The sequence below is a fragment of the Suncus etruscus genome, chromosome X (genome assembly GCF_024139225.1).
Source record: "Suncus etruscus isolate mSunEtr1 chromosome X, mSunEtr1.pri.cur, whole genome shotgun sequence".
Classification (NCBI taxonomy): Eukaryota; Metazoa; Chordata; class Mammalia; order Eulipotyphla; family Soricidae; genus Suncus; species Suncus etruscus.
Window position 1 is genome coordinate 19,042,735 of NC_064868.1, and position 15,418 is coordinate 19,058,152.

General features: G+C 38.6%; 1 protein-coding gene across 2 annotated transcripts in view; it reads right to left on the bottom strand.

Moving 5' to 3' along the window:
• Positions 1–7,387: 7,387 nt before the first annotated feature.
• The window catches only part of APOO (apolipoprotein O), a 92,187-nt gene continuing 84,156 nt past the window's right edge, over positions 7,388–15,418 (bottom strand). The window contains exons 8-9 of one of the 2 annotated variants that reach the window (XM_049766765.1): positions 12,780–12,845; positions 7,388–7,685 (exon numbers count right to left, since the gene is read on the bottom strand). In XM_049766765.1, coding sequence (XP_049622722.1) covers positions 12,810–12,845 — 36 coding nt within the window. In that variant the 3' untranslated portion in view covers positions 7,388–7,685; positions 12,780–12,809. The remainder of the gene's footprint in view (positions 7,686–12,779; positions 12,846–15,418) is intronic. The other variant, XM_049766766.1, reaches the window with a different exon arrangement.

Genomic DNA, 15,418 nt, shown 5'->3' on the forward strand with positions numbered 1-15,418 from the left:
ACCAAGAAATGCCCAAGGAGCACTATGGCTGCTCCTGGTTACGGCAGTGGTCTGTTTTTCATAAAATGACAGCAATTTCAATTGAGTACATGCCCCCAAATGAATTATATTCCCTCTTGAACAATATAAATATGACACTGAGGGTTGCACTCATGATGACGGGTTCAAGAAATGAACCAGAAACATGATCCACATTTACCATAATCTTCTGAAATTTAAAAATCCAGGGGAAGAGAGCTGGAGAGACAGTATATCGGGTAGGATATTTGCCTGGCACATGACTGACTCTGGGTTCAATCTCTATCATTCTATATGATCCCCAGAGCACTGTCAGGAGTAATTCCTGAGTGGAGAGACAGGAATAAACCCTGAATATCCCTGGGTATAGCCCCAAAGCAACAAAATTCCAGGGGAAAGGAACTGGGGAGAAAGTATGAGAGGTAGGACACTTGTCTTCCATGCAACTGACAGCAGTTGACCCCCCCAGTAGGGGTTTCTCTGGAGCAGAGCCAGGAATATAGTCTCAGAGCCAGGCGTAGACCGTGAGCACCACCAGGTGTAGCTTACCAACACACACCTCCAAATAAAAATAAAAAATACATTAAATTAAGGGGAAATGTGTCACATTACATTACAGAAAGGCCCCAGTAGGAATACAGATCCAAAGATTACAAAGTTAATAGGAATCTTTCAATAAGTATTTTTCTTAGCATTTGTTTTCAACTCTTTTTGTTGTTGCTAGTTTTTATTTTTTTGGTTTTGAGCCACGTCTAGCAGTGCTCATGATTTACTCCTGGCAGTGTTCAGGGATCCGTGTTAGGTGATGGGGATGGAACCAGAATGGCCAAATGCAATGTTAAATACCTTAATACCTGTACTATTTTTCTGGATTTTTAATTTCTTTTTTATTATAAGAATGGAATCAATCTGCACATAATGTACATTTTTTGTTAGTTCCTGTTATTTTTGTGGGGGGTATTTTTGTTTATTCTTGGGCCATTTCAGATGATGCTCAGAACTTTTCCTCCAGCCCCTTTGTGCTATTTTTAAGTCAATTTTATACATGTAGAGACTTTTAAGAGTGCTGATATCTACTAACAAAATATATGAAAACAGGAGTTCCACTGTCATCCTCTTCCAATCTTTTCCCCATGCACAAGACCCTTTTCTCTTTTTTCCCTGGAATTCAAAAGAAAGAAATTCCTGTTTCCAGACACCAACATTTTCTGAAGCCCATTTTCTTCCATCTCCATTGAAGGGATATGGAAAACTAATCAGATGGCTAATACTTAAAATCTGGCATTTTTCTGATATAGCATGTAAAAAATCATTCTTCTAAACTATACTCAAGTTGGGGCTAAGAAAATCCCAGTATTACATATTAGCATTTGAAGAACTCATAATGACTATGTTGTGATCGAAGATATACAAGGTACTGACAGAACTTAGCAAGAAAAAACATCTAACCCCATCAAAAATGGGAGAGAAGAAATGAACAGACACTTCTTCAAAGAAAAAATACAAATGACCAAAAGGCACATGAAAAAATGCTCCACATCACTAATCACATCATCAGGGAGATGCAAATCAAAACAACTATGAGATACCATCTCATGCCACAGCAACTGGCACACATCACACACACACACACAACAAGAACAACCAGTGTTGGCACGGATGTGGGGAGAAAGGAACTCTCATTCACTGCTGGTGGGAATACTGCCTAGTCGAGCCTTTCTGGAAAACAATATGAAGATTCCTCAAAAAATTGTAATTGAGCTACCTACCATATGATCCAGCTATAACACTCCTAGGGACATACCCCAGGAACACAAAAACACAATACAAAATGCCTTCTCTACACCTATATTCATTGCAGCACTATTTACAATAGCTAGAATCTGGAACAACTCAGATCTCCAACGACGGAAGAGTAGCTAAAGAAACAGTGGTACATATATACAATGAAATACTATGCAGCGATCAGAAAAAATGAAGTCATGAAATTTTCCTATACATGGATGGACATGGAAGTTATTAGGCTGAGTGAAATAAGTCAAAGGGAGAGCGACAGACACAGAATAGTTTCACTAATCTAAGGGATTTAAGAAAAATAAAATACATTATTGTAATAATACCCAGAGACAATAGAGATGAGGGCTGGAAGGACCGGCCCACGTTATGAAGCTTACCACAAAGAGTGGTGAATGCAGTTAGAGAAATAACCACACTCATAACTATCATGACAATGGTAGTTAGTGAGAAAAATAGAATGTCTGTCTTGAATACAGGGGGTGAGGGTGGAGGAGGGCAATGGGGAGCATTGGTGGTGGCATTGGTGATGGTGGGGCACTGGTTGTACTAGTAAAGGGGGGTGTTCTTTCTTATAACTGAAACTCAACAACAAACATGTTGATAATCATGGTGCTTAAAGATATTATTAAAAATCACAAAGCAAAAAATAATAAAATAAAAAGACGTAAAATACAGGTAATTCATTCAGCATTGCTAAGTGAAAAAAAATTCCTACTAAGGAAAACAATCTTTTTACACCACCCAGAAATGTCCTTGATTACCACGTCATAAGCCCTGAACGTCAGTAATTGTACCTTTGTTTCAGGCTAATTATCGACTTCAAATCTGAACCTATCTAAAAAGAAACAAAACATCAGACAGGAGTATACAGAGCAAAAACCAAACTATATTTTCCAACTGGTAATAAATAAAATTGTTTCAAATATTTACCTTTAATTAAAATTAAGCCTAGGGTGAAAGATTAGTCCCACAAATATACTGTCATTCTCTCTAGCAGTGGTTTTACATTAAACTGGTTTGGTACACTGAATTAAAGTGAAAATTTGGGGGACCAGCATGATAAAGGATGGGGGTGCTTCCCTTGCATGCAGCTAATCTGGGTTTGATCCTCAGCATCCCATATGAACTCTCCAGGAGTGATCCCCGAATTCAGAGGCTGAACTCTCCCCTGAATTCTCCAGGAGTGATCCCCGAATTTAGAGCCAGGAGTTAGGCCTGAGAACTACCAAATGCGATTTAAAAACAAAACATGAAAGAGGTGAACATTTGGGACCAAATTGTATGACCACCATTGTATGTGGCCAATCTGGATTCGATTTCCAGCATTAAATATGGTCACCAGGAGTGATTCCTGAGTGCAGAGCCAGAAGTAACCCATGAGCATGGCCAAAAGAATAAAATGAAAACAAAATGTGAAATTCAATAAACCTCTCATTGTCTACAATAAACATGAATACATTGTGGTCGCAAAGTAGCATCAAGCCTTTCTAAAGGATGACTATAAGTGCACCTGTGAAGGGCACATCATTTTTTTTGCCTGCCCCTTTTGATGAAACCAAGGTTTCTGAATTTCATCTTATTTACAATAATAAATACAATAATAAAAAATCAATAATACTCTCAAACTGGCCTAATTATTTAAAAAAACATTTATGTATTTATTTTGGTTTTTGGGCCACACCCGGCTGTGCTCAGGGATTACTCCTGCCTCTGTGCTCAGAAATCACTCCTAGCAGGCTCAGGGAACCACGTGGGATGCTGGTAATCGAACCCAGGTCTATCCCGGGTCAGCCAAGTGCAAGGCAAATGCCGTACTGCTGTGCTATTGCTCCAGACCCTAAATGGCCTAATCTGAACTGTCATTCATTTGCTACCTAACCTATCTCAAGAAAGGCATGTTTTCTATCTATACATGCAAATGTAAGTATTTCGCCTTTCTTTTGAATTTTCATTAAACTATTTTTATGTAATGTTACTAATCTATTAGGGAAAATGCTTTGCCTTCTCTGAGCCACTTCGGGGCAGAAATCCAATGCTTCACTGAAGACAAAGGCTACTAACCTAGTTGTCCAGTCATCTATTTTGGCCTACTGCCCACGTGGGTGTCAAGTCATTCAGCTGGCCCTGGCTCTTCCATCTATTACTATTATTCCGAAGTGTCAGGGGGCGGGTAAATATCCTAAAGACATTCTTCAGTGCCCCATGTTCACTTTTTTCCTTGTAGTAAATCTACTTTAATGATCTTCAGAATTCAAAAAGGCCATTATCAGAGAACAGATTTACATCATTTGACGCACCCCTCGCTTGGTATATTTTCTATACCTTAGCTTCTATGTCTCTTCAGAGGTGATCAAGAGAGATTATATCACTCTGCATGGTGTACTATGTTCCCTTCAAAGTTGTTAATGTTACTCAGAGATATGCTGATTAAGTTACAGATGGATTAAGTTACAACTAGGCTTTTGTTGTTGCCTTTTATGTTTTATTTTTTTTGTGCACCACACCTGGTGGTGCTTAGGGCTTCTAATTCAGCGCTCAGGAATCACTCTTGGTAATGCTCAGGGGTCTTTACGGGGTGCCTGGTATCAAACTAAAGTCAGCCACATTCATGGCAAGTGCGCAACCTGCTGTACTATCTCTCCAGCCCATAAATTACATACAACTGAATGGAGATTCATAGTATCATTAATAAGTGATACGCTCAGGGCCAGAGAGATAGCACAGTGGGTATGTCACTTGCCTTGCATGCAGCCAACCCAGGCTATATCCCCAGTACTCCATGATCCCTCAAGCCTGCCAGGAGTAATCCCCTAGTGCTGCCAGGTGTGGCCACAAAACAAAGTGATTAAAAAGTATCCATGGAGTAGTGAGCATTACTTAGGGAGGGACAAAAAAAAACAGAATAAATATACTAAGGTGTAGAAAATAAGCTGAAAAGGTAAATATATAAAATTATACTGTGAAAATAGAAAACAATAAAATATTTTGATAAGTATAGGGAGCTGAAGAAATGCAAGATACTATAATATGTAAATTAAATATTTCCTATCATTCAGAATTAGTAGAAGGTATATAAAACATGTTAAACAGAGGAGTTGAGAGATGGTACATCTAGGGCATGCATCCAACCTGGGATTGATTCCTGGCACCACATGGCATCCCAAGCATTGATTGAGAACTGCCAGGTATGTCTGCAGAGACCCTGCCAAACATTGCTGGGGTGATTCAGGTAATGCCTAGCAATACTTGGCATTTGCACTGAATTGCCTGCCTGATTGGCCAAGAGTCAGCCCCTACCACACTGCTTGGGAGACGCCAAAAAGAAAAAGCACCAAATGGAAAGGCAGCTCTCGCTACAAACAACCATGAAAGGAGATGATCACATTTTCAAACTTTCACAGAAACATTTCATAGTATATTACAAAGTCAAGTATTAATTTATTATTCTAAATACCTTAATGACTCAGCATAAGAGGGTACTCTTATTTAACAATACTGTTATAATCTTTTAACCATGGTGGAGATTGAACGCAGGTCCTCATACATGCCCTCATTATGATATCTTGATAAAACTCAAAGTAAGATCCTATAGTTAACTAAATCATATTTACTTCATAGTTTTCCAACAGTTCCCCAATGTAACTGAGGATTCACTCAAACACTGTTTTAAATTGAATGATTCTGCCCCTAAATATGGAAAAGATCATAGTGTAAAAGGGCCTATGAGGAGTCAGTGATGTGGTTCAGGGTGTTCAAATTCATACCTTTGCTGTGTGAGGCCTGGGTTTGATACTCAGCACTATGTGCCCCTTCAGTACCCTTGAGTGAGCACTCTGGACCCTAAGCACCACTAGGTATGGCCCCCACAATAAATAAGGACAGATGAGTTACCCTTCCTGGGAAAGTAACTCCCCTGCCGTCTTACATGGGGACAATAATGGGAGACACCTCCGTGACCCCCACTCCCTCCTACACAGAGGGGCAGAGATTTTAGGGAACATTTCAACACTGACTATAGGGTTCAAAGTGAGAAGTAAAACCTTAGAGTTGGGGGGCCGGGCGGTGGCGCTGGAGGTAAGGTGCCTGCCTTGCCTGCGCTAGCCTAGGACGGACCGCGGTTCGATCCCCCGGCGTCCCATATGGTCCCCCAAGAAGCCAGGAGCAACTTCTGAGCACATAGCCAGGAGTAACCCCTGAGCGTCACAGGGTGTGGCCCAAAAACCAAAAAACAAAAAAAACAAACAAAAAAAAAAACAAAAAAAAAAAACCTTAGAGTTGGGAGGAACTCAAATACTAATATTCGATACGAATACTAATACTCAAATATCTAGAGATCATATGGACTATTTCTTCATATTCTCTAGATCAAGCAATTTCAACAATAAGAAAACGTAAAATTTCTACTTTCTAGAGATGATGTAGAAAGTCAAGCTAATGGGAAAAGCCTGAAATGATAATAGTAAATGTATAAGAAGAGTCTAAAATTTAGGTATAGATTCAAGTTTTTTTCCTTTTCCTTTCCTTTGATGTGGGCAGCACATTTTGGCTGCAGTGCTCTCACTTTTAGTCACAACTTTAATATATGCAGATGATTGTAACAAAAGAACATCTCAAGACCAGGACCCAAAACAGCACCACATGGTTCTTCGAGCACAACAGGGCCCAAGCATTATTGTGTCCTTGGACTTTGCACTAAACCTCTGGTCTAATTGACTGAGAATCCCTGGCTGGGTCACCAGGTCAATAGAGTACCACTTAGGAGGCCCTCCACCTCCCTAAAAGTATTTTAACGTAAAAGGAAATCGTAGACTTCTTGGTAACTAGGAAAATTATTCTAGGGAGAAATTTGTGTCCACTCATTAATGTAGTTGCAATGTTGGCACTGTTCTTGCTATTTTGCCTCTACCAAATGTATTAATATGCAGTTTCCTTGTATACATTTCCGGATCACCCAGTTCTATCAATATTGGGAGATCAATAGTTAAGAATTAACTTGGTGTAATGTGACTGAAATCAGAAACTACATTTCTCTTTCATAAAATGTTCTCCTTCCATACTTCCTGGCTGGCCAACGAATCCAAAGTGGTTCTTGTTGTTCCCATCAGCAATGGGAATAAATATGAAGGGTAATGAGCTGAGATGTCACCAAAAGCAAAAAAAGAACACAATGCATACATTGGGTGAACCAATGTACACAATCACATACCATTCATTCTTAAACAAACTTCAGAGATTACAGTATATAGCTCCAGGTGGCATTCAAGAACTGGCAGATTTATACAGGCTGAAAGGAAAGAGCATGTAACAAGGTATTACAGTCACTGCTGCCTTGTGCATGTCTTCTAATCAGTGTCAGGTGAACTATTACTTACAAGTTGTTCTGTCCTTTGGTCAATAACACATCATCTCTCAGCTCCAGCACCATTCTTCTCAACTCAATCTGTGGGGATTCAACTCTGCAGAACACTAGCTAAAACTACCCTGAGTCAACAGCTTTAACAATATACACACACTACATATTAACAATACCCAGAAATATGCAACACATAAACACACCACACACAAAAGAATCACATATGTTTAACATGTCACATAAACATATCAAAAAAGAAAGACAACTTTTTTAATTTAGATTTTTAATTAGTTCATAAATAGCAACATGAGAACATGGAGTTCTAAGGCTTGTACATTCTATATAGGTAGAAGAATTTTAGATTAGTCCCTTTGTAGATAACAACATACAAGATAACAAAGAGGACTAGTAAAGTTTTTCCTGAAGAATGCCATTTGCTACATTCAGTAGTAACATCTCTGTCATTTTCTGTAGAGATTCTTGTTTGCTTTATGGAGTTTCCAATATTCACCTAAAACTAAAAGAAAGAAAAGAAAAAATATAATTAAATGTGCCAGAGGAAGAAAAACAAAAAATGCTTCGTTTTGAAAATCAGAAAAACATTGGTATGCATTTAAATCACCATTAGGCAACCACAAATTTCATAATGAGTCAAAGAAAACTGAAATTCTACATCGTATAAATGAGCAAACAAAGCAAGGAAAGTTTTGTGTTCTACCAATACATATTCAGAATTTGAACTAGTTATGTCTCTGGACAGATGAATGAATAAACAAAATGATAAATGACTAAATGGCCTGGCATATGCCTTATCTTTCCCTTTCTGAAAAACAAACCAAGTATTTTCTTCCATCTGCTGGAAAAATCTTTCCAACAATGTTGGTTGTTTTTCTGGGGGAGGGGAAATGGAGAAATACCCAGCAATGCTCAGGGGTTATTCCTGCCTCTGTACTCAGGAATCACTCCTAGAAGTGCTCATAGGACCATATGGGATCCCAGGGATCCAACCTGAGTTGACTACATGCAATTCAAATGTCCTACCTGTTGTGTTATTGCTCAGCCACTAACATTGCTTTCTATATTGAAATGCACATCAATATAAAGCCACACTTAAAATAAACTATCTCTTCTCCAGGTTTTTTTCTTCCTACTGCTGTACATAACAACTAGAGTATTGCAACTATTTTAGTGGTTAGTGATTACTCACTTGGCCTTTGAATATAAAAAAAAATAAAACAGGGGCCAGAGTGATAGCACAGCAGGTAGGACGTTTGCCTTATACACAAACAACCTGGATTTGATCCGCAGCATCTCATATAGTACCCTGAGCCCAGCAGGAGTGATATCTGAGTACAGAGTCGAGAGTTAGTTACCCCTGTGCACAGCCAGATGTGGCCCAAAAAACCAACAACAAAAATTAAAACACATAACCACTAACTTACATTCTCAAGTTTATAATCACTTTTGAATTTCTATAATAACCTAACAGATCTACTGCATTATTACAAACTACAAAATTGAAATAAGCTATATTAATATTCAACAGTTCATGATAGCCCACAATAAGAAAACATTGAACAGTTATAAGATGAATATGGTAGATCTATAACTACTAAGAGAGAAAACACAATCTATTAAGTGAAAAAAGCACAATATAGTCAAACATAGAACTGAGAAGTATTCTTACTAAAAATTTTATGGGACCAGAGCAATAGTACAGCAGGTAAGGCACTTGCCTTGCATGCAGCCAACCTGGACTCGATCCCCGCATCCCATATGGTCCCCCAAGCACCACCAGGAGTAATTCCCGAGCCAAGATCCAGGAGTAACCCCTGAGCATCATCAGGTGTGACCAAAAACAAAAAAACAAAAAAATACTGTTTAACCTAAACTGAATAAAGTGTTCAGATTCAACTATAAATTTATGGGAAATGTGGATAAGAAAGGAATCAAAAGTGAAACAAATAGCACTGACTAAACACATACAGTCACAGCCTAAAAGGGAATTTCTAAATGATAAGCTAATTGTTTAAACAAATGAATACTAAGAGAAAAATAAGGGAGAGGAAATTATAGTCTAAAAGGGATTTAAAGAGAGCTAGCTAGAAGTTGAGTTCAGTAAGAAGGTCTTGTTAGGATCCTAATTTAAATTAGCCAATTATGAAGTCATTAATAAACAAGTAGAAAAATTTGCATACCATCTGGATTTTATAGAAATCAATGAAATGAAGTGACAGTACATCAGGCAAGGAACCTGCCTTGCAAACAGTTAACCCAGGTGTGATCCCCGGCACCATATACAGTTTCATGAGCACAGAGCCAGGAGCAAGCACAGAACACAATCAGATATAGTAGCCCCCGCCCTCACATATGCACACAGAAAAAAGAAGAAATCAATGTTAATTTCTTTAGGTGCGATAATAAAACTGTGGTATATACCCTCACCATATGTGTAAAGTTACAGAAAAACTCATTCTATACGGGCTGGAACGGTGGCATGGAGCAATAAGCCTTGCCAGCGCTAGTCTAGGACTGACCGAGGTTCGATCCTCCAGCATCCCTTATGTTCCTTCAAGCCAGGAGCGATTTCTGAGCATATAGCCAGTGTCACAGGGTGTGGCCCAAAAAACCAAAAAAAAAAAAAAAAAAAACCAAAAACAAACAAAAAACAAAACTCATTCTATAAAATAAACAAAAAAAAACCCACCTGTATATGCACATGTTTGCAAAGAGAAAAAAGCTTAGAACAATGCACCAAACTAGAAACAGTACTTAATTTTTGGAAAGGAAGAGAGGGAATAATAAGAGAAGAATAAGTCTTAAAAATATTTATCTATATAGGGCCAGAGCTAATAGCACAATGGTGGGTGTTCACCTTGTACAGCTGACCTGAGACAGACCCGGGTTTGATTCCCAGCATCTCATATGCCCCCTCCCCAAGCCTGTCAGAAGTGGTTTCTAAGTGCAGAGCAAAGAGTAACCCCTGAGCACCACTGGGTGTGGCCCATAAACCAATAAATAAATAAATAAATAAATAAATAAATATTTATCTACAAAGGTGGAAGGAGGCAAATAGGTGGGTGTGGTGTTGGAACTTTGTATGCATAAAATCCTATCATTAACAGTACTGTAAATCCTTCAAAATTAAATTAAAAATTAAAATAAAAAATTAAGCCATATTTATCTAAATGGGGCCAGAGAGTTAGTGTAGCCTGTAAAGTATTTGTCCTGTATGCAGCTGACCCACGTTGATCCCCAAGACCCCAAAGGCTCTCCCCAACTGCCACCAGGAGTCATTCCTGAGAGCAGTCATGAGTAAGCTCTGAGTACTGGCAGGTATGGCTCCAAAACCAAAAAAAAAATTTAATTATCTAGAGATCAGGAAATAAAATCAATGACAGAACAAGTGCTTTGCATATATAAACAGGTGCTAGGCTCGAACCTCTGTGTCCTCCATAAAAATATTTCTCTACAAAAGATCTCTTACAATAAACATATACCAATTTCCTAACTGAAAACTGTATCTTCTTTAGATAAAATCTAAATAAAGAATGAAGGACCAGAGAGATAGTACAGATAGTAGGGTGCTTGCCTTGTATGTGGTGAACCCAGGTTCAATCCATGGCACAGCATATGGTCTGCCAAGCCCTGCAAGAAGCCCTGCCTAAGAGCAGAGCCAGAAGTAAGCCCTGAGTTCTACTGCAGATGGCCCATAGACCAAAAATTTTTTAAATTACAGAATGAAATCAAATTTGTATATCTAGTATATACTGAACTCTAGCCTCTATCATTGAAAAAGTACATTTATTTACTTAGTTTCCATGTCTCGCTATCTCTGCAGCAAAATGTGACCCATCTCAAATTCTAAGATTTTATGACCTCCTGGGTCACCAAAAATGCGGAGACAGCTTGAGAAAGAAAAACTTCAAAAGCATGAGCTTCATAAATTTTGAGGGGTTAGGGGAAAATGGGGCCAACCTGGAGTTGTTCTGGGTTTAACTCCTGGCTCTGTACTCAAGAATTTCTCCTGGCTAGCACAGAGAACCATATAGGATGCCAGGGATTGAACCCAGGTAAGCTCATGGAAGACAAACAGCCTATCCACTGTACTACTGCTCCAGCCCCAGACTGTCATTAATTTAAACTGCAGCTCTGACTTACAATAAATCTAACATTTATTTAAAATGAAATCAGTTCTTGCATGCTGCCAACCTGGGTCAGACCTGGGTTTGATCCCCAGCATCCAGTATGGTCCCCTGAGCCTGCCAGGAGCGATTTCTGAGTGCAAAGCCAGAAGTAACCCCTGAGTGCTATGGTCCAAAAACCAAAATAAAATAAATGAAATGAAATCAGTGAAAGAAAATTCATACCGAATAATCCTTCTCACAGGGGGAATATAAATAAAATAAACACAATAAGGGAAAATCAATTTGACAATGGTAGTAGATTGAGAATTAAACTACAAACCTGAATCAGCCAAGTAGGGTAGGGTGGGGCATGGGATGGGGCTTTGGAATATTGGTAGAATTATGCTGACATTGTTCTATTGTTTCGTTTTGGGGACATACCCAGCACTGCTCAGGGGTTACTCTGAGTAGGACTAAGAGGGAACCACATGCTATGCTGGGCTGGCCTCATAAAAGGCAAGTGTCTTAACCCCTGAACTCTTTCCAGCCCTGCAACACTGACAATGGCGTGGTGTTAGAATATGACATGTCTGACTCTAATATTAATAGTATTGTAAATCAAGTTGCCTACATTAAAACAAAAAACCCCAAAATTTTATATTAACTGCAGAAAACAATCGAACAATTATAAAGAAAGAGCTATTTAAAATCAACCATAATACTACTACCCCAAGATATATACTTAACTTTTTCCTGGTTTTTAAAATGTATAAGAATTTCTCTTTCTTCATTTAACAATAATTTTGCACATGCTTCCATGCAATTAAAAGCTACTGAAACTTAATATGCTTTTTTATAGATACATTACAATTAAAACCACATCATATAATATTTAGATTAGATTTCAAAGTCATATCATCTTCTAATTATCAGAAAATCAAGTGATATTATAGTAGAAATATAAAATCTATTTGTACTTAGCAAGTACTCAAGAATATTGAACAAATGAATAACAGTAAATGATAAACTGAATGGTAGACTCCATCTGATATCACCTTAAATTTCTCTAGCCTTAGGTTATTCAATCTTTAAAGAAACAATACTTAAACCTATGAATTTCCTACATCATTTAATACATTATCTCTACACAATCTTGAGCTTTTCTACACCAGTACTGCATTCAACAAATGCGTGGTAAATAACATTAAATAAATACAAGTGTGTTTACTATATTAGTATTTAAAAAGCTGCAAGAAATATGGCATTTTTCAAGTGTCTGAACGATTTACAGACAAATCCCAACTGTCCAAGCTTATCTGAAAAACCCAAAACATTCTTAAGCCTAGAAACTAAATATTTATCATGAATCTTTGTTCAAACCCTTATCTTTCCACAACAAGTTCAAAGTTATAATTAATTTAAAGACAAGTCATTTCAGCTGGCTCTAACGTGCTGAATATGACCAGAGTATTCTTATTCTTTACCTGATTAACATGGTCAGAGCATGGAGTATTCTACTTATTTCCTGGTGAATTCTTCACATTTCCTGGCTTTTAAAACAAAAGGAGTATTAATATCGGTTAAAAAGAAATACTGAAACATCTCAAAAATGTTCATCTTCAGTATTTGGCTCAAAATCAACATGAATTATTATAATTCAAAACGGCCCATTTTCCTTTATTTAAACTGAAGGAATTAGTAGAGGTGGCAGAAAGGAAAGGAAGAAATAAGCTTCATTAATTTCTATCATAGATTCCACCAGTTTGTTTTCTTTTAAAAAATAATCAGTGAAAACTTTCTTTCCTTTCCTTTTTTATTTTTTACTAGACCCAACTGTGCTCAAGGCATCACTCCTTGTGGTGTTCAGGAGGCCACATGTGCCAGGAATTAAATGCAGGTTGGCTGTGTGCAAGGCAAGCAGCTTAAGCACTGTACAATCTCTCTGGCCTGTCGTCTTTTTTATTGTTTTAGTTTTGTGGCTACACCTGGCAGTACTTGAGCTAACTCTGGCTTAGTGTTCAGAGTTTACCAGGGCCTGAGCCTTCCACATGTAAAGCATGTACTCCAACTCTTTGACTCATCTCTCTGGCCCTGAGAATAATTTCTTTAGGGATGGAGAGCAAGGTCAGATGGTTAAGTATGCTTTGCATGCCAGAGTCTGGTGTTGATTACTCTCACTCCATGGTTCCCCAGCACTCCTGCAAATCCTTCAAGTAGTTAGATAGTAGGCCCTAGCATTGCCAGATGCAGGGCCCAAACCAAGTCCCCTTAATTTAGAGGATTTCTTCCTGTAGGTACCTCATTCTGTGTAGGTATCATCCACCAGAGAGGCCAACTTTGATGCTGCCTTTTAGAATCACAAAACATGTTTACTCTAAAGGAGGATAAGTGGACCACACCCATTTTTGCAGGGCAGTCATCCATCAGACACATATAATTAGGTCATGCCATCAAAGAAAGGGATAGAGGAAAAGTTCCTTGTGGGAAAAAATCTATGTGCTAAATATCTAAAGCCTTATTGTCTTTCCTATGTTTTTATGACTTGAATTCTAAAAACATATTAACACCGATGTATGTCAAGGATCTGAGCTCTCCTGAGATAGCAATGTAAAAATGAGCATGTAACAAATGGACCATTATTCTGTGGTTTGGGTGCAGATTCTTCTTGGGTGGTCTTCTGTGCAGAAGTGAAAAAAGTGAGAAAGAAATAACACGTGGGCCCGGAGAGATAGCACAGTGGTGTTTGCCTTGCAAGCAGCCGATCCAGGACCAAAGGTGGTTGGTTCAAATCCCGGTGTACCATATGGTCCCCCGTGCCTGCCAGGAGCTATTTCTGAGCAGACAGCCAGGTGTAGCCCCTGAGCACCGCCGGGTGTGGCCCAAAAACCAAAAAGAAAAAAAAAAGAAAGAACATGTGACGAAGCTTGTCATTTCAGAGCATAATTTCACAATTTCAAGCTCAATGGACTGACTGGTTTCAAACTAATCTCAGTAGTGACCCAACACCGTGGTTTGTCCAACTTCTATTATTTTTAACCATTGTCCGGCATTACATATAGTGTATTTCTACTCTCAAGACTATCTCTGAAGGACACTGATCAAGCATTCCAGACATTTTGGTGGTTTAAAGGTGATGTAACTACATACGTCAAACCCAGAGTCAACACCATTGTAAGCATGTAACCCAAACTTTAATAAGTAAAAAAATTAACCATACCAGGCAATGTTCAGGGGTTACATTTGACTCTGCACTCAGGAATCACTCCTGGAAGTGTTCAGGGGACCATATGGAATGTTGGGGTAAGCCTGGGTTGACCACTTGCAAGGCTAGCACCCTACCTACTGTACTATTGCTATGACTGCATCATATAAAATTTTTATTAGTTTGCTTAAGGAGGAGGGATCGAGAAAGAGGGACACTTGAGTCATTGGTGGAAGGACACTGACACTAGCAGTAGGTTTGCAGATGGAACACTGAATGCCCAAAATCTAATATTAAAACCTTTATAAACCATGGTGCCTAAATAAAAAAGAATATTCTCGAGTATCAACATATATTACATGGTCCCTCTATCTATAGAACAGTTATGGAAGATGTCTTAACTCTAACTTTTTACCTTCTACTTTGATTTTTAACTGATCTGTCACAGGTTAAAATACAAGAGCATTTCAAGGGTGTAGCTGTGTAGTTTAACACTTCCCAGATGCCTTCCTGTTGTTCATCCAACCTGCCACACTCCTTTCTATGATGAGATCTCTGAAATATGTTTCCCTTGACCTGAGTAGGTCAATACCATTATTTTACATGTCAAAATTCTGCTCAACCTCTAGATGAAGGCCTTTCCCTGTTTCCTGCCCTTAAATTTAGATAAAAACTTTTAACTCAGATTTCTGGCAAACCATACATTTCTTTTTTTTTTTTTTGAGTCACACCCGGCAGTGCTCAGGATTACTCCTGGCTCCATGCTCAGAAATCGCTCCTGGCAAGCTCGGGGGACCATATGGGGCGCCGGGATTCGAACCGATGACCTTCTGCATGAAAGGCAAACGCCTTACCTCCATGCTATCTCTCCGGCCCCGCAAACCATACATTTCTTAACTTGCCTAATTCTCTATTTCACAG